We start from the raw sequence: 20,790 nt of genomic DNA on the forward strand, positions 1-20,790 counted from the left end.
GCAACAGGTTTTTCAGAAAAGTTTGGATCATGTTGATAATATAGAGGCCTTATAAGTTTGTGTATCAAATATGAAACAGTAGGCTTTATAGGGTTAAGCTACCCATCTGTGCACCTCAGTACCTCACATTACTAAATTTACATCAGTTTGGACAGAGAACCCGGGCTCTGTGAGGTCCATAGCCTACTCACTGGGTCTGGAGGAGGGGATTCATCCATAATCATTTTGTCCTGGGCATTTAAGGGATGACCAGTGACACATGACCCTGACTCAACCTACCAATCTAACTCAATATCTCACATTTCTTATTATATCTCAGCACCTTACTCAACTTACCGGCCCATCTCAATAACCATCGATCTATATACCCTAATACCTCAAATTAAAGTCTTACTCGAGCTACCACTCTAACATGAGAATGAATGAATAATTAAACAAATGAGTAGTCAAAAACATATTTTTTTAGATTAGTGTGGGTGTGTACAATTGTGAGTTTCAGCTTCACAGGAGCTGCAGTTGACCCTTGACCTCTCCCTACCGGCAGGTGCATACTGAGAAGGTGATTGAGGTCATTCCTGCTACTTTCTTTTGCTTCTGTCTCCCAGGCAAAACTCCCCACCTCTCTCTGGCTTTGGTTCCTGTTGTGGTTAACTGGAGTCTGGGTTCAGATCTGTAGATACTCATCTGTAATCTCCTTAAGAAGCTTAGATTGGTTTTGAACAGTTTCGAAACTTTCCCTGCAATTACTAAACGGCTAACCATGGTTTTACCTCATTCAGAAGTAAAACAGAGAGCGTGCGAGAGAGAAACAGATGCTGCCTCACTTGTTAGCTCTCCGTGCGTCACTTGCGCATCGGCTCCCGTCTTTAGACCGCTCGTGATCGCTGTTCATGTCCCTAGAGCGGTAGTGCCGTAGAAGGCAGACTGCACGAGCTCATGCGGCCCGCGGGGCGGACCGAGGGGTGGAGCCGCTCCCGGTGTATATAGAGCAATTCCATGTTAGTCTGGGAGAAAGAGAGAGAGAGAGAGAGAGAATCCCGTGTCCGAGAGCCGCACTTCACCTAAAACAACTTTAATCCGAGCGTGAGAACCGAAAGAATCAGAGCACTGGAGTTTATTCTCTGCACTGCTGCATGCATGGGAATGATTTGATTCACTCACTCCAGGAAAAGCCCATTTAGTCTGCAACTTCATGATTTCAAAGCCGGGATTCTTTTTTTTAAACACTATATTCCTACCTGTCAGATAATATGTTTTAAACGATTCTTTGAAGTCCGAAGTGTCTCGGTGCAGTGAGCTTGAAGGACGGGCCTGACTGTCTCCTGGCTGGACTCGGTACCCGTGTTGGATCGAGAAATTGTGTGTGACTCCTTTACCGAGAATTATCGGTGTGCGCGGCTTATTTCCACACTAGAGGCACCGCCTTTGCTCTGAACACACACACACACAGGTGCCAGAGAGACACACACACTTCCGATTGAGTATTCGAGTAAAGGCAGATCAGCGAGGATCACCCAGGACTTTACGCGGCACCGAGTTGGATTTACAAAGCAGATTTGTCCCTGTGTGACAACATGATGGATGCATGCATGAAGGCGCGCGAGATCAGTACACCTAATTAATCAATACCCTCTAAGCGCACGTGAAGATCAGCTCCGCTGGATGTGTATGACCGCATCTCTATCACCAGGTGGCTTTTCAAGTGCGTGTTTCCGAGCGCGTTTCTCCTGTTGGCGCATAAGGTGTTTTAGGAGCCACTAAGCAAAAGCGCAGAGCGACAATGCGCGTGCGGGGTTAGTTTAAACTTTGCTTTGCAGCGGAATCGTCTGGATCTGGACTCTAAACTCGCGTCCCCTGTACAGAAGAGACTACGTAGACCCCAGGTGGGAGCTGATCTGGATTGCATTGCAATTTGTTTCCCTTTGTAAAAGAAGAAGGGAAAAACATTCCAGCCGGAGGAGATTACAAGTGTTTTCTTCTCAAAGATCATTTGTCGTGACTCCTCTCGTTTTTGGATTTAAAGCTCCTGCGCCTGATTTGGTGCAACTGTTTCGCACCAGGAATTTCGTGCGTTTTATTAGAACTTGGAGGAAACAGCAGTAATGTTTGTGTTGAAAGCAGTGGTTCTCTGTGCATTGCTCAGCGGGGCTGGGGCTCAGTCGTGCCCGTCTCAGTGCTCCTGCAGCGGGACAGCGGTGGACTGCCACGGGCAGAATCTGCGGAGCGTGCCGCGGAACATTCCCCGCAACGCCGAGCGACTGTGAGTGCGCCGAAACACGCACCATAAACACGAATACACTTGCCAGTACTTTACTTTACAATGTGCATTTGAGCCACAAAATTATTATAAAATTATAGTTATTATCTCTTTAAATTAATTCAGCATGCACACAGGACGACCAAATATTCTTCATAATATGCTATGTATAATGTTATTTACTCACGTCTGTTATTAATTTTGACTGTTATGAACAGTGTGCATGTAGTATAATAAGCCACACAAACGATATATTGATATTATTCTGTTACATGCTTCTTGAAGTGCTGTCGTCAGAACAATACCAGACTGTCCTTTTCTATTCCACTCACGCATATCTCAATCTGTCTCTCTGACTGTCTTTCTGAAGTGGGATTCATTAATTAAACTGGCATGAAGTTTTAAACACAACCTGCGCTGCTTTGACGAGGAGATGTTGTTGAACCACCAGACGCAGTTAAAATCCTGCCTTTTACTTAATTGTTAGAATTTCAATCACTCCTGGCCTGTACTATTATTTTCTTTGTTTAATACTACGATATGCATTTTTGGCTGGATAGTCATTTAGAAACGTAGGTTCCAAAGGCTACATGACACCAACGTTAATTGGTCAGGATTCAGAATTCAATTAGAACCCTGCAAAGAACTCATCCACAGTCTAGCACATACTTCACCAGTGATAAAACACACTCAAGGATGGTGCATGATGATGCAGACTATTTAAGCAATCTAGCATGCTGTGGAATATGTGAAATCCACTGTAGTGAAGGCCAGTGTAATGAAGTGGCCAGAAAAAAAAAGGTTCATAGCATAATTTACCACTTAATGGCCTAATTTAGACTTCTTAATTATGGCTAAATACGTAAGTCGTTATTCACCATTTTACCCCCCTCTTTTCTTTCCATAGTGACCTGAATGCAAACAATCTGACTAAAATCACAAAGGCAGACTTCGCGGGACTACGGCAACTCAGAGTTCTGTAAGTACTGAACTAGTTTTATGAACTGGTTTTTTATTCGTTTTAATGTTTGTTTGCATACAACCTAAATGTTTTAAGAGTGTATCTTGCATGCAGAATGCACAATGTAGATTTTATTACAAAAAAAGCAAAAACAACTAGAAAAAAGTTTGTATGTAAAATAGAAAATATGAAATGTTTGCCTATTAAAAATACATATGTTTTTGTTTTATCTTCTGAAATTAATCAGCCACCCACCCACACACACACACACACACACACACACACACACACACACACATATATATATGGCATGACTTGTCACAAAATACATTGTTCTGGGTTTTATTGGGGGTTAAACACTTGTAGTATATGCACACTTAGAGCAAACGAGTTTGAACGATGAAGCTTAACGAGGCAGTGAGCTATGATTGTCAAACACAAACAAAGGCAGCATTTATTCAGAAAAATGATTGCATTATCGGAATGTGAAGTGCCTGTCTATATCTTTCTTTCTTTCTATCTTCCTCTCTGGGTCTGTGTGAGGTTGTGACAGAGCGGGAGATTTTGTGAATGTAGATGTGTGTGAGTTGGAATGTGTTGGTGCGAATGTATGTGTTAGAGAGAGAGACATATAGAGAGCTCATGTAAGAACAGGTTTGTCCTCCCACTTGGAGAGTAGTATTTCAGCTGAAGACTTTCTCACTGTCTGTCTTTCCTTTCCCTCATAGATGCATTCTTTTCTCTTCCTCTCTCACTCTTACTTTTTCTTCCTCTTCTAAGACATCACTGAAATGATCTGTATCTCCAAACTTCATCTAAACTGCCAACACATATACTTGATTCATATGAGAAACAATTAGAACATAAACAAACAAACAAAAAATGATTCTAACCTAGTTTATTATTCTTCTGTGTGGTTGCCGGTGATTTTGACCCATTTTAGAGTGTTCCAATTTAAGACACATACTTTAAATTTACATTAACGTAAATTGTTAATGTCACTTACTTGACATCCTTCACAGACATCTCTCACACAGACACTCAGTCAAACAGAAAATTGTGACTTGTGGGCTGTGATTTCTCATGTAGGGTCAATTTCCAGCTACGGAAGGGTTAAATAATGCATCAGTAAACCTTTGAATGATGTTATAAATATATGATTCCCATACCGCAGGGGTATACATGTGAAAGTTCACCTGGGTCTCTGTGATGTTGTAATGTACTACTATAAAAAGGTAAAAGTAGTAACTACGCTAAAGCTGAAACTGAGAATAAGTTCAATGTTGTTTGATTTAGTGATTTGACACGAATTGTCACACTCTTTTTATTCTTAATCTGAGCGCAGTTGAGACAAACCTGTGTGTCACAGGACAAATCACAGTATAAGAGACTCGATTTCAGCCAATTTTGACAGGCGTTTGCTTTTGTAGGCCAGTGTAGCTGAAGGAAAATGGTGCAATTATGTTTTTTTTTTTTAATCATAGTCTAAGTATAGATGTTGTATTTAGACTGGGGTTGAAAGCTCTTATTTACGGTGGTTTTATAATGAGAGGAGGGTCTCCGATCGTGAGATATCCTGTGAAATGGTGTTTGTGAAAACTATTTGCGGACAATGAAATGTAAAGTGCTTTCTACAAAAGTGCCAAGTATGAACAGACAAATTAACTATTTTAATCTTTAAAAATTCATGCAATGAGTGACTTATCTTTATTTTGGTCTCTCTCTCTCTCTCTTTCATTTCCTTTCTTAGGCAGCTAATGGAGAACAAGATCAGTTCTATTGAGAGAGGGGCATTTCAGGACCTGAAAGAGCTGGAAAGACTGTGAGTGACTAATGCACACACACACACACACACACACAAGATATGATGCACTGGCTAAAAGTCAGCAGCGTATTTGTGAGTTAACATTAACTGTGTGACCTGCCGAGAACAATTAATTGCAAAATGGCATTGCACAATCAAGTGTGTGTTTTCATACCTTAATGGTGGACATTGTATGTTGTGGGCATGTGTGTATGTGTGCATTGTGGTCAAGATTTCATGGAGCAACATTTTTGTCTGACAGCCAACCCAGCCTCAGGGGAACACACACATGCGCAACTAACTCTGGCACACACAGGCCTTTAAGAGAATGACACTGGAAGCAGGAATGGAAAAGGGAATTAAGCATGTTAGTGCATAGTACTGTAGCTAAAGACACTTAAATAGTAGATTAAGTCAGATAATAGTCAGATAATTCTGTAATACAAGACACTGTTTTGAAAGCATTGTTGACTTGAAACCAAGTCGTTAACAAGTTACTACACACACGCACGCACGCACGCACACACACACACACAGACACAAATTCTTTTTTAATCATAAATTGTGTTTTCTTTTTACTCAGTAACTGCACACTACACTGCACTCTTACTTATTTTACTCATAAATTCTAAAAACCCATCTGACATTCTCAAAGGAATCTAGGGCGAATTAGCAATTAATAATGAATTACAATTAATAAAGCTTATTGTGCAGTTCAGTAATGTATTATACAATGAATGAAGGCCACGCGGATCTTAAATTCCCCACAAAACCTTATTTCTCTCCTGAGGAGAGATTAAACACTATGTTAGGCCATTGCATGATCATGATTACTGTCTAGATTCTGACTGCAGAAACAGTATTCTTCTAGATGATTGACTGTCAGTTCCCATCTCTTAATGGTGACTGGCAGATGTTTGGTTTACACGCATGGTCACATTAGAGCTGGCATTTAGAGCCGCGCCGCGTGAGGCTCAGTCAATCACCTGCTCAATGCTCTTCTATTTTTTCTGCTAGTCATTACCTTTTAATTTGGTGAGGAAATGTTTAATGACTGCGACCAGCCCAGCTGAACCGCAAAAGCCTTTTCCCAACTCGGCTCTGTGAGAAACACATATAATTCACTCACGAATTTGATAACTTTTAGTTTAATAAAGGATTTGTGCTAGCTGTGTGTGGCTCTGAATGCTAACTAGCGAAAGGGTCAATGGCATTAACCGTGACTGCGGCTTTGTGCAGTAACATATAGCTCATAAAGCGGAGTACAGCTAACTGGTAATAGCTTGTAATAATACAAACTTGCTTTTGGCGTAAATTGTGCAGTGTTGGCATAACTGAAGGGTTAGGCAGGCGAACGGTTGCGACGAATAGCTCTTTATAGTGATAAGTGTAGGGATAGAGGAGCTAGCGGTAGCGCTGAATAGCACAGCTAAAGTCAGTGTGTAAGATCAGTCCCACTGTGCCGGTACAAAAGCAAGAGTCTAATGCTGGAGGGTGACTGCATAGCTGAGAGGATTAGAACGCACAGACATTATAATGCCCTTACCAAAGGCCCTTCATAAATATGTGTGTGTGTATGTATGCGTATTGGGGATGCATTTAGGTATTGGGTGTGACGACCTCCCGTAGGGAGGAAAAGTGGAGGCTCTGTTCCACGTATGACCCCCCTTTTTAGACACCCACACATCCGCACAAACACCCTTCGTCACGGCTTGCTAGTCATGAGCAATGCAGTCAGGTAAAGTAAACCTATGGAGGACTTGAGCAAGCTCATTTTCATCTCAGACTTTTCTTCATGCGTTCTCTTTCCTTCCTCTGTGATGCCGCTTGTTTTGCCGTTCTTTTTTCCTTTTTTTTCCTGACCAGACCGGCATATAGTCTAGTCCACATTGCAGCTCATTCTCTTTTTGTTTTATTTTGTTTTTCCGTCTCATTTAGTTTAGTTTTGTGTCTTTTTTTTTTTTTTTCGTTTTTGTTTTATTTAGTTTTTCCAAAAAAAAGAAAGAAAAAAGCGGTAACACTTTATTTTAGGGACCAATTCTCACTATTAACTAGTTGCTTTTTAGCATGCATATTACTAGCATATTAAACCCATATTAATGCCTTATTCTGCATGAGCATATTTTAGATCCCTTAATCCTACTCCATAACTTAACAACTACCTTACTAACTATTAATAAACAGCAAATTAGGAGTTTATTGAGGGAAAAGGCCTAGTTAATAATTAGTTAAAGGGGTCATCGGATGCTACATGCACTTTTACAAGTTGTTTGAACTGAAATGTGTGTTGGCAGTGTATGTACACAACCACCCTATAATGATAAAAATCCACCCAGTGGTTTTTTTTGGAACTTAAAATAAAGTGTGACCAAAAAAAAAATGAAATAGTTAAAAAAAATGGCAAAGTTTTATCCATGAACAGTTGTTCAGAAAACTCCTTAAAATATTGCAAAAAGTAATATAGACTCCACAACTGATCATTTTGCAGAAATAAATTAAAATAAATTAAACGCTGACTATCTTTCAAACATTTTGATACCGTTATCTCAACAAACTTCCGCAATTATTTCATTGTAAAAAGCACTCGTTGTATCAGGCCGGTACCTGACTTTGTGTCCCTCTGGGCTTGTGTGCCTATAAGGAAGTTGCACAGTTTCAGCCAATCAGATTAGTGCTTGCCAAATGAAGAAAGTTGTTTCCAGTTTTGTGTGCAATATGCATCAGGCTGTCAGCGAACAGAATGTGTGAACAGTCTACTGATTTATAAACAAAGCCATAAACTTATCTCATTCGCTGTATGTGATTGATTGTGGATCATGTCTGCTTTATGCTACAGTAGTTGTGTGCGTCTTCACACTGACTTTCAATCCATTCTTTCCTCTGTTCAGTCTTGTTGCCTGTTTTTTGGCATTAAAAGTCATTTCACTTTATGGCCCTCCTTGGAAATGACTGTGAGTGCATGTGTCTGTGTGTGTGTCAGAGTCTGGCTATGTGCATTTCTATCTGCAAGTGTGTGTCTGTGTGTACTCGTCTATTTTAAGGGTCGATCTTATTCGCTTTAAGCACCGGGTGTGTGTGAGTCTTTGTGTGTTTCTGCAGCGGGGTCCTCAGGGAAGGCTGTCCTCTGGTGTCTGAGTGAAACACGTGGGCATTTCTGGAGTGTGCAGCACTGTGTACCTCGTTATTATTTCATCATTCATTAAATATTCAAATGGAATGATGTAACCCCAGAAGCCGAACGATGATGTCATCGGCTGCTGTGTTTGAGTGCGCGAGTGTTTGCGAGAGTGTGTCAGAGAAAGCGAGGGTGTAAAAACAGAGAGGGAGAGTGAGAGCTTTATGGTTTCGTACTTTGTGCAGGCAGAGTTCACTTTAGAACTTGGGCTTGTGTGATTGACGTGCGGGAAATCTTGCATGCTGACGTCAGGGCACAAGAACTGAACGGCTGTTTGTGTTATTTTAACATTCTTCCATTATTGTAGAAGTTCTCAGAACTTGGGAGCTTAATAGGCCGCTCTGAACAATCTGTATTCTGGTATTAAAAACATTATTGATTAATCTCAAGCCTCATTAATCTAATGCACAGACAGCAGTGGCGCCACTCTTCATTAATATGCACAGTGGGTATTATATATGTGCTGTTGTCATGCATAATGTCTATTATACATACACTAGTTGGGAATATTATCCAGTTTATTACAATGTCAGAGAATTCAGCAAGAGAGAGTGAGAAATTACTTTTTATTGCCGAATTTTCGTTGAACTAAAGCAAATATGCATCATTTCCTTTCATCACGTGTGTGCATATGTGTTTGTGTGTGTGTGTATTTGCACTGTAAGTTCTTTTGCTTCACTTTGTGTGAGAAGTTCTGTTTGTTTTTCCCACATCTGTTTTTCCGGGCTGTTCTTTGTCTGCGTGTGTTTGCTAGATGCCCCCTCACACTGACAGTGTCTGCCAACCACACACACACGCGCGCGTTTTTTATAACCTTTTTTAAAACAAAAAGCAATAGAATTTTTTTTTTATTTAACCACTGTATTTATAATTAACACAATTTATTGAGACAAACAACAATATTTTTTTGTTTTAACAATCAAACACAATAAAAATTAAACAAATATCGCATTTCTAATGCTTTATATGCAGATTAAATAGGTCTTTATTGTATTGGTCTAATTGTCTCCCGAGACCACAGGAGGGCGCAATGAGCAAAATAATGCAGCGCATTTAAATTGTCAACGCAAGGAAGTAACTCTATAAAAACGTGCATTACTTCTAAATTAACTATATCTATTATCATTTCGTAAATTGCATAAACAATTATGAACAAAACAGCATCATGTATTTATGCATTGCTTAATCCAAAGAGCCAAAGCGCCATTCACACAGACTGCGTCTGATACACTTCATGCCATTTCTGGTGCCTCACAGTCACTGAATGTTGCTCCTGTGAATGTACATAAACTGCACCACTGTGTGTTTTGTGTGATTTCATGTCGCTGCGTGTGTCTGTGTTTGCAGGCGTCTCAACAGGAATAATCTTCAGGTTCTTCCGGAGTTGCTGTTTCTAGGCTCAACCAAACTCTTCAGACTGTGAGTCCTTTATCTTTTAGCCCCTCTTTTTCCCCTCTCTGTTTTTTTTTCTCACCCCCTTTCTTTCTTCTTTCTCTCCTCTTCATTGTCTCTCTCGGTTCTCCTTTTGTTGCCTTTTTAAAATGGGATTTTGGTCTCTTTACCAACGTTTATTAATTAATATAGCTTTTACAAATCTATTTGCATATTTTAATTACATTATATTCTTTTTCACGTATTTCTGTTGCTGTGCTGCAGTCGGATCTGGGATCTTTCACATCTAGGATGACTTTTTAATACGTTTAAATGTTGCTGTTTGCTTCCCTAATGTTCTGTTTGGTTTGTAGATTCGGTTTTAATAAATTGTTATTAATACCAAAAGATAGTGACATTAAATTTGGAGGAAAATTACAGCATAAAACACAGCAAAATCTTGAGATCTGTCTTCTAAATCTCGCTCATTACTCCCAGACAGGAGTGTGTGTGCATATGTGTGTGTGTGTGTGTGTTTATAATTGAGTTATGCAGGACATCTAGAGATCAGCAGAAAGGGAGGTTCAGACCATGAACAGACTAAATTGAGTTAAAAGGAGATACATGCTTAAACATCTGCTGCTCAGAGAGAGCGAGAGGAAGGATAGCGAGCGCTAACAGCTTTACCAGGAAAAACAACATTCTAACAGACTTTGCAGGAGGTTGATTGAGGAAATGTCTGTGTGTGTGTGTGTGTGTGTGTGTGTGTGTGTGTACACTGCTGCACATATCGCTCATGTTTCTGCCGTCATACAGCCACTCTTCATGTTCTAGACATGGTATGGTTGTATGTGTGGTCTCCTAAAAATACACTGGGATCTTCAGGCTCAACTATCAGGTGTGTGTGTGTGTGTGTGTTTGTTAGACTTAAAGGAAAATGCTGGTCTTTAAAACAGATCTTAAAGAAATAGATTAATGTGTTCACCAAAGCAGTTTACTTGTTTTTATTTTAGATTGTGCGTGTGTTTGTGAAGGGGTCAAGTTGTGCCTACATTGTAGGGACCAAATGTCCCCTCAGGGATAATCAAACCTGAAATGAGCTACAATGGGGGACCAGCCAATGGAAAAATGGCTTAATAAACATCCTAAGTAATGTTTTAATGAAAATGTAAAAATGCAGAGCGTTTGGGTCAGGGTGAGGGATATTAAATATTATTAGCTCAGTGTAAAATACAATAGAAGTCGATGAAAAGTGTGTGTGCACTGCAGGCACGTATGGGATTTTATGATTCTTAGGGAGGGTTTTTCTGGTCCGTCAACTCAATTTCAACAAGATGGTAGCAGGTGTGTGAGAGAAAAAATAAACAATGAGGAAAAAAAGAGGTGTACTTTCTGATAGCATTATTTGATTTGATGCCCTGGCACACACACACACACACACACACACACACACTCTCTCACACACACACACACACACACACACACAGTGTTCTGCGGGTGACAGAACCTTCTAGAGCTTGTTTTTTTCATCTTGCCGGGTGCCCTAGTGACCCCGGCTTCTGCTGTACGTGTGTGTGCGCGTATATGTTTGTGTGTCTGTGTCTGTTTGAATATGAGTTATGGTTACACACATACGGCCGCTGCCACAGTAGCGGCTGAAGTATTTCTGCCTTTTGTCTCCTCAGAGGCCAGGCCTGTTTGAAAACCTTTGAATAACATTGGTTATGTTGGAGAGAACGTTCAGATAACATTTCTCACGGACAGCAGGTCGGTCACAGCTGTGTGTGTTTGGATAGAGAGAAAGTGGGAAAGAAAGAAGAAAAGGACTTGAAGGAGAGAGAAAAGAGGAGACGTGAAAGCAGAGAGAGAGAGATTAGTCCATTAAGAACTCTGTAAAAATTCACTATTAGTTTGAAAATGAGAGTGGCACACCCATTAAAAAAAACAGTGAGTGAGAAAAAAACATAGACCTTAAGGAACCAGGTGATAATTGTAACAAATAGATATCACAATAGTTTTTGCATTAAAAGTTTTCTGAAATAAAATATGCAAATGAAAAAAAAATTCCATGTTTCTTAAGAATAAAATAGGTAACACTTTAGTTTAGGGACCTATTCTCACTATTAACTAGTTGCTTATTGGCTGTTTATTAGGACTTATAAAGCACATATGAATGCCTTATTCTGCATAACCATATTCTTGATCCCTTAATCTAACCCTGTACCTAAACTTAACAACCACTTTACTAACTATTAATAAGCAGCAAATTAGGAGTTTAGTCATAGTTAATAGTTAGTTAACTGGTCCCCAAACTAAAGTGTGACCATAAAAGGTTAAATAAACCAGGCAAATGATATATGAACAAACCCCTCTGAATATTGATAGGAAAACAAATTGGAAAGTTTGGTGCCAGTTTTGCTGAAGTGGAGATTTCTGGCTCAATGCATGAGAAAATGGCCTTTAAAGATATGTATTGTAATTGAAATTTACAGACGCAAATCAATAAAGTGTAATAAATTAAACACTCAAATGTTTAGTTTGAAAGTTTTCTTTCCACTAGTCTGAAAAAAAAGTCTGAAAAAATCTAAAAAATTGACCAGCGCATAAAAAAACAAACAAACAAACAGTGGTTTTGCCTGTAGTGTCTTGCCGTAATTGTAATTTTGTAGATGCTGGGGTTGGTAGGGGGCCGTTCAAGTTGGCGCGAACATATCTTTTGGTGCGAACGGCCACTCATAGTTGCTACGGTTACTGTTGTCATGTCATGTAGCCATCATCCCTCATCCAGTAACTGTTAGTGCTGTTTCACACTGTGCAAACTTTCTGAGTGCGTTTGTGGGTGTTTCTGACCAGCGAAGGAATTTCTCCCATTGTGACGTCTATGTGTGGCTTTTATTGAGTCTGTCACTGGTTATTAAGTCAAATCAAATGCCTTACAATGGTAATTGTGTACGTTGTTTCTGCATGCATTTCTTGAATCATAAGGACAGATATTGATCAGTGTTCTTGTGTCTGTGGATGAAGAGATAAAAAAGTTTGGCATCACTTCTTAAAGCTAAAGCGTCTTCAAATTGTTTTTAGGTTAATGGGACAGATCTAAAAATTAATTCCAAATGTTTGTGATTTTTTTGGAGTTTTTGTTATTTTGGTTTGGTGACCAGCTTGACAAAACAACATTGGCTCAACCAATGGTGTGAGTTTAGGGCGGAACTATCTGTTTGACTGACCAATGACAGAGATCCCCCTTTTGAAAATAACCATCATATTTGTAATTCTGTTATGTTTTGCAATTATTTTTGAAATAGTAGCGCAGAAATTACAGCTTTAACCTCAGATCATAAATGAAAACGATCAGGTCTGCTTGTGTTACAAGCCAAAGCAAAGCATCATGAAGTCTCTGGGAGCACTGACGTTATGTTATGAGAACAGATTAGAAAATTAAATGCGTAGAAAAAGTGAGAGGTTGAATATGTGAGTATGCCAGCAGACATCTTCATATTCCTGTCATGTCTGTTAGCAGTGGCTTTGGGTTCACACACGCTTAGCTGGTTTTAAATATGGCTTTGACGATGTGGTTTTCTTGAGAAATGTGCCACGATTTTTCGGGGTGAAAAATCATAGTGGTTTTCTTGCTTAATCCGCACCACCAAACGCTAGACAAGCCAAACTGTTTGCCATCTCAGAGAGTGTGTGTGTGTGTGTGTGTGTGTGTGTGTGTGTGTGTTTTACCAAGCTCGGCGTTTCCTAGGTCACAGTGCTGTAGAGAGTTTGGCTTTTGTCTGCGGAGTGGACGCTTAACCCCAGTCCTCTCAGCTCACAAGACACACACACACACACACACTTGCTAAGCCTTGTCTGTTCACACGAGTTGGTGGGAACAGTTTTGAAATTAAAGACGGATACAATAGAGTGAAGTGTTGCCTGTCTGTTGAAGTATAGCATTATTAGGTGTGTGTGTGTGTCTGTGTGTGTGTGTGTGTGCGCGCGCGTATGTCTCTGTGTGTGTATGTGTGGGATTTAATTTAATTCATAATCAGATTTTAATGAAGACAGGAAAAGAGTTTATAGCCTGTTGCCATAGTGACAATGACTCATAATGGAAAAACCTCAAGCTTGTAGACATGTGTGTACATGTATGTCGGAGTCTGTGTGTTTTCTTGTGTTATTGTGTGTTTATGCGCATGATTTGCATTTCAGACTTTTTCATGCCTCGTCAGAAGATCAGATATAATATATATTTTACAACAGACTCCTAGGTCGTGAAAAAACATGCGATTTCGGGTCGCAGCTTTGAGTAGAATGAGTATATTATGTGTTGAAGCTGCCAGTTCATTAAAAATATGCAAATGAGAATATTTAAGCAAGATGCAACAGGTAAAGGCTAAATCTGTTGCACATCATTTGCTAAACTTCTTCATAAAATATTTGAACATACTGTACGTCATCGCAAACAGTCAACATTTTGAGCAATTGTATGAATATTAATGCAACTAACAGCAGATATGATAGTGTAAAATATTACTAAATATAAACTATTTATAGGTCTCTCAGTTTTAGTAGTCAATTTGATTGATTGATTTATTAATTAAAATGCCTTTAGCAATAATTTTTTTTTAGCAAATATTGATATATGTTAGTTAATTGAAATATCATGTAATTAGAATTGATTGGCAGCCTTAATATTGACTTTTTATGCATTGCAAGGAAAGAAAAGTAAGCAAATTGATACCAAAATTGTTATTTTTTCACATTCTGCTGTTTTCCGTCATGCAAATATAACTCAAACATTTCAGGAAATTCAATTAGATTATTATTTTTGCCTGCAGGCTGTTTGAATAAACTCGTTCACATTCATTCACGCACAGACACAGTCTTTGTTTTGTATTTTTTTTGTATCCAGAAATTTTTTAGTGTAGTAGTATACAGTATATGTTTTTGTTCATGGCATTAGGACATTCGGAACTTAATGGTATTCTGGTAATTCAGAATAGATGCAATAGATTTAAATGCAGTGTTATGAATGTTTGGAGTGCAGATAAAGCTGCATGAAGAATAGCTATGATTGGATGTTTTTCTTAAAGTTGTTTGCATGAGTTCATTTCAACCAGCTAATTCAGTGTAAAGTATTCATTTGATCTTTTTTATTTTATTTATTTATTATTATTTATTTATTTTTGATAGAGAGAATATCTTATGTTTATTTGGTAGGTGAAAGAACCAAGGAGGGTTTTTGGCAATCACACACACACACACACACACACCTGAGCAGTACTCAGGAGAGAGTCTCAGACAGAGAGTCTCCAGGCCAGGCACTGAGCCATCCACAATTATAAGAAAAAACACCTGTGTGTGTGTGTGTGTGTGTGTGTGTGTGTGTGTGTGAGTTTCACGAGACACCCTTTTTTATCAGTTGACCACATAGTTATGGCCTTTGACCATTCAACCACTTGATAAGTGATTTATGTTTGTCTGAACAGGTCAATATGTGTTTTTGACGAGTTTTTAGTTATTTGTGGACAGTACTGGGTAGATTACTTGCAAATTGTAGTCTGTTACTGATTCCAAATTACATGACAAAAATGTAGTTAGTAACGTAATCCATTACATTACACATTTTAGGTAATCATACTTTTTGTAACTTTTGACCTAACTTATCATATTGGTGAAATAACGATAATCGTGAACCATATTGATATACAAGTACAAATACAAAGACACAGACAATATATTCCATTCATTGTTATTAACAACATGAAGTGCATTAAACATTACATTATGTCAAGATTTCCCAAAGTAGGGTTCGTGAATGAACTGCAGGGGGTTTGTGAGTTTAAAAAAAAAAAGCTAATAATTAAATTACATCATAAAAATGTAAAATTAAAATAACAACAATCAATATAAAACACTAACTAAAAAAGATTAAATATTTTATTTGTTTACCTGCATGCCATGTGACCATTAATCAACGTCAGAGAACATGAACATGCAAATGTGTTATTAACTTATTATCTTAAAATCTCAGGGGTACTTCAAGTAAATTAGATATATGTGACCCTGGACCACAAAACCAGTCATAAGGGTCAATTAGATGAAAGAGGTTCAGCTGACAAAGTTTGTGAATCCCTGCGTTACATGTAATAAATAATGTGAATTTGTGCATTTTTTTATGTGTTTGAAAGACAAAAGCCTTCCAAAGACATAGTAATACATGGTTAAATAACCCCCTGAGTGATAATTCAAATAAACATTAATGTGTTCATTAATAGTTGATGCAGTGTTGAGGAAACACTTTTCAAAATTGAAATGGTTTTTGTAAATCCAATTGTCAATTGCTGTGTGACCTCTCAGTTTTCTGTGTAATTATAACCACCTTATTAGTGACTGGTCTTTGTAACTGTAACTGTAACTTTGTAAAGTAACTGTAGTCTGATTATGAGTATTTAAACATGTAATATAATCCGATTACAAGTACTTAATTTTTGGAATTTGATCAGATTACATGTAATCAGTTACTACCCAGCACTGTTTGTGGATGTAAGACAGACTGTTTTTCTACTGAAATCTGATTTTGAACTTGTGAAAGCTTTTGAAAGCCTCATTGGTGTGCAAGAATGTGTGTGTGTTTTGCTTCATGAACAGGGTGTGTTATCTGGACTCTTTTTCCACATTTGACACTAGATTTGGGGATCACGCCGCACAACAACATCATCAATCTCTATTGCTTATTTGACCTGTCAGGCTGCACCACGCGGGGCTTATATTCCTGTCTAAACATGCACCCACATGTATACACACACACACACACACAACTGAGTTTTAAAGATGTCCTTTTCAGTTTGAGCAAGCCACTTTTTTTAATTCTGTGTGGCCGAGTGTATGCTTGTGTGTTTGTGTCAGAGATTGTTTACGTGTGAGCGAGTGTGAGTCTTAGTGACGGGTAACAAGAAGTGGGCAATTTCTCGTTAGCATGTAACTGAAACTCCGGCTGTGTCCTAGCAACCATACTGGCCACTCCATGGTCTTTAGTTTCACCTTCACAACACCACGGCAACAAGAACACAATATCACCACGGATACTGAGCGCCGCACCACTGGAAGCACTTGAATTAAATAATTAAGGCCCTTGATTAGTGTTATATCGGCTAATCTGTTACATTTAGAGTGTCAGATATCGACTTCCTTTACAAGCAAATCAGTGTAAGGAATCAGCATTACGTTTCCACTGAAAGGTGGTCCAGTGGGGGTTGACTTTTTAGGTTTTTTAAATAGGAAATTGTTAAACTCAATCTCTTGAGGTCCATTGTGCGCAGTCCAAATTGTTTTTTGGCACCCTTAGCGCAGTTAGCCATATGTTTACTGCCAAAATAACTTTTTTTTTTAACAAAATACTAAATTGTTGTGTGATATAATTGTGCTTTATACCATGGCAGGTATGCAATAAAACCGTTTAATGCACAGGTAGTTCCAAGTCAGTTTAATCACCGTTATTAATGTTCTGCTTTCATTAATGCACACACACACACACACACACACACACAAACACCACTCACACACATAGATCGGAGATTGTTCTGAGCACACACAGAAACATTCAGGAGCACAGAAACCTTTTGTGAACGATGCCCTGTGACTTCTATTAATAAATTAGCTTTGATACTGAATCGCTATGTTATATTTCTCAGCAACGAGGAGCTAAAATCACTGTTTTTGAAGTGACTAAACCTACAACTTAATTGTTTGAGAGATGTGCAGATGCACGTTATTCGCACACACAAGTTTCATCTCTCTCTCTCTCTCTCTCTCTCTCTTTCTAGAAATTTTATTAAAATAAATGTTATCATTCATTCATTCAAATAAATGTGTTCTTACTGCACTATTCATCTCTGAGGAGGTCGACAGATGCACACTAGTAGTGTCATCCTTGTCCAGCGTCTGCGCTATTCCTCTCCAGAGGTTATGACCGAAAAAATGACTTGTTGACTTGTTCCATCTCCTCTGTTTCTTTTTTGACTGAAACAACAGCCTGGATCATTGTGTCCACCTTGTGCACAAACTAATTAGTGCAAAAATGTAATTTTAGGTCATGCGCACTGTGTGCATATCCTAGCGTACACATAAAACCCAACTATACTTTGGTTTTAACTTGTAATCTAACTTTTGTGGTTGCTGAAATGTGTTAAAAAAAACCTGTTGAAACAAATATAGATTTAATGCTCTGCCATACTTACGTTTTGACGTTTCAACTGTTAATCAGAAGCTTCAGAGCCCCTACAATTTGCATTCAGATATTGTTGACGTGAAAGCTGTCCATTCGGGGTTTATTATGCAGCTGTACGGGGTGTGAACTCTGGAAGGTGGACTCCATCTTGGCTCCGTTTGCTCAGTCACACAGTCGTCTATTCTGAGTGAAAGCGTGGGAGTGTAATTGCTCTGAAGTGGACTCCATTTTGGCTCTGGTCACACAGTGGCACAGTAGGCCATTCTGAGGGAATAGGAGTGAGTTCAGAGTGGAATTGTCAGCATTCTTCAGCACTGCTGTCATCTTTAACCTCTTAACAGAGCCTCTTCACTTTGAGTTCTCACACTCGCAGTCACACAAACACAAACAAGCGAGCATGCACAAAGAAGGACTGACACACACCAGACACGAGGTGTAAGAAGCAAACACTGCGCAAAATTTACACAGGATGGAAACTGTGTGTGAGATAGACAGGGTGACACAAAGTCAAAGTGTATATCTGTGTGCACGTGTATACGTATGTAATACAGTAATAACAGGCTTCGGCCGCAGCTCTGTCATTATTTAATTACCGCTTCCTCCCATCTCCGTGGCAACGTAATGTTTCCCTGATTGGTGTATGGTTGCCGAGTCACTTCCTCACTCCCTGACCTTAAAAGAGTGAGGTGAGGCATTGGCTGCGTTTCAAAATCTGGCGAGCTGTCTACCTAGACAGCATTTGTGGACATCACAGACACGCAGAGATGTTGTCTAGGAAGGTCGTGCTGAGTATTGCAACACAGCTGGTGAAAAAGGAGACATTGGGATGACTGAATCACACACTTCCTATGGTCAACCGAGACTGGACACAAACACACACTCACGCCCTCTGTGGTGTTTAGTTTGTCAGGTTTTCAAGTTTGTCAAACAGCAGTGAGCAGTTTTGGTGGTGTGTGAGAATTTGTGTGTGGGTGTTTGTGGAAGTTGTGTGTGTGTGTGTGCAATGTACAGTATGTGTTTTGCTGGTTTGGCCTTTTTCTTGAACAGAGTCTATTTTTCATTGCTCAGAGAAAAAGTTGTTTAAATAGACCGAACCTTTTTTCTCAGCATGCTTTTGTAAATATGTCTTATTTTGCATTTTAAGTTGAGTGTTGATTGAAGACCCATCCTGAAGCCATATGAGGTCATACATAGCATATGAGCCGGATAATCGTATGTAAGATAATAAATGATCAAATGACCAAATAAAACTATGAATTAACATTCAGATTCAGTTTTTTTTTCAATCTCTCGTACGGTTACATATGAGGATGTTACATTGTAAATCGCGTCCTCCTGGGAAATTCCTACTTGCAAATTTGAAAGACGTTATTATAATGCGGTGTGCGTTCAAGTGACTTTGGCCAGAATAAAAACAACAATGGACAGTTTCGTGTTTCTTTCTCTCTCTTTCAGTTCATGTCATGGATAGGACACTTTTAGAACCTGTATAAACAATTGAAACGATCAAATCTATAGCTGATGCTTTATCTACTGCTCCATTCAAGTGGAGTTGAAAATATCGTTTATGAGTTTCGAGCACATGAATTACCACGCAAAGTCATATTTAAGTGGGAAACTCAGAGTTCTAGATGATACACGAGTCATGATGTTGGAAGGGACGTGTTGTTTTGAAACAATGCAGAAACACTGAACTATAAAATAGAAAATATAATGTGATTTTATTTGCATAAGCCTGTTTTATCATGACCAATTTATATCATCTACAGCAAAATGTATACAGTTTTGCTTCAATTTTACAGTCAACAATGACTCTGAATTACAACTTGCTTCTGCTACAATTCTTTCATTGATTTAGAAATATCATGTTATCCATGTGTTATTCCTTGCGTAAATATAATCATTCCATCATGAGTTGAAGGCGGTTTATGATGAGGTGAATGAGAAGGGGGTCAGAAAGGGCTCATAGGACTCTTTCATTAGAGAGTGTGTCATGTTTATGGGTCAGACTTGCCCAGTCTGAATAGATCATGTCTAAGCGGCATTGTGTGTGAAACATAGAATGTTGTTTGTCCCTCTACAGCACCCATAATCACCACCCATTCTGATACACTACGATCTGAGTTCTCACAGAGTTTTATTCCCAGAAGAATGTCTGCCACCCTGTGTGTGTGTAGTGTGTGTGTGTGTATATATATATATATATATATATGTGTGTGTGTGTGTGTGTCTTGGATGCTGCACAAATCAGGATCTGTTTGAAAGGGTTGAGTCTTTGAATGAAAGCTTAGTGTTGTTCTCTGGCTTACACAGTTGATCCTGTTCAGTGTATGCCCTCTAATCGGCTTTTTCTAATGTGAATTCTCTAACAATCACCGTCACTCTCTTTCTCCCTTCTCTCTCTGTCTTAACCCTTCTCTTTCAAACACTAACAACCATCACATATTTTCTTTTACTTGCTTAATCACTCCGTTGTTTTAGCCAATTAACTGCTGACATAAGGGCAACAGGGTGTGGAAGTTGTCTCTCTCTCTCTCGTGTGTGGGTGTTGATTTTGTTTATACACTGTTTGATCAGGTTGGGTCTGATCACAAACACAAGACTGTACTTGTACTTTGTACTTGGAGGGTATGTTAGTGTATGTGTGTGTGTGTGTGTGTGTGTGTGTGTGTGGGTGTGTGGCTGCACAAATCAGGATCTGTTTGAAAGGGTTGAGTCTTTGAATGAAAGCTTAGTGTTGTTCTCTGGCTTACACATTTGATCCTGTTCAGTGTATGCCCTCTAATCGGCTTTTGCTAATGTGAATTCTCTAACAATCACCCTCACTCTTTTTCTCCTTTCTCTCTCTGTGTCTTAACCCTTCTCTTTCAAACACTAACAACCATCACATATTTTCTTTTACTTGCTTAATCACTCCGTTGTTTTAGCCAATTAACTGCTGACATAAGGGCAACAGGGTGTGGAAGTTGTCTCTCTCTCTCTCTCTCTCTCTCTCTCTCTCTTT

General features: G+C 39.0%; 1 protein-coding gene across 1 annotated transcript in view; it reads left to right on the forward strand.

The window, feature by feature from the left end:
- Window positions 1–981: 981 nt before the first annotated feature.
- The window catches only part of LOC107757564 (slit homolog 2 protein-like), a 69,984-nt gene continuing 50,175 nt past the window's right edge, over window positions 982–20,790 (forward strand). Inside the window, exons 1-4 of the mRNA XM_016575082.1 lie at window positions 982–2,260; window positions 3,165–3,236; window positions 4,969–5,040; window positions 9,545–9,616. Coding sequence (XP_016430568.1) covers window positions 2,103–2,260; window positions 3,165–3,236; window positions 4,969–5,040; window positions 9,545–9,616 — 374 coding nt within the window. The 5' untranslated portion in view covers window positions 982–2,102. The remainder of the gene's footprint in view (window positions 2,261–3,164; window positions 3,237–4,968; window positions 5,041–9,544; window positions 9,617–20,790) is intronic.

This window comes from Sinocyclocheilus rhinocerous, unplaced genomic scaffold (genome assembly GCF_001515625.1).
Source record: "Sinocyclocheilus rhinocerous isolate Xijiao unplaced genomic scaffold, SAMN03320098_v1.1 scaffold323, whole genome shotgun sequence".
Taxonomy (NCBI): domain Eukaryota; kingdom Metazoa; phylum Chordata; class Actinopteri; order Cypriniformes; family Cyprinidae; genus Sinocyclocheilus; species Sinocyclocheilus rhinocerous.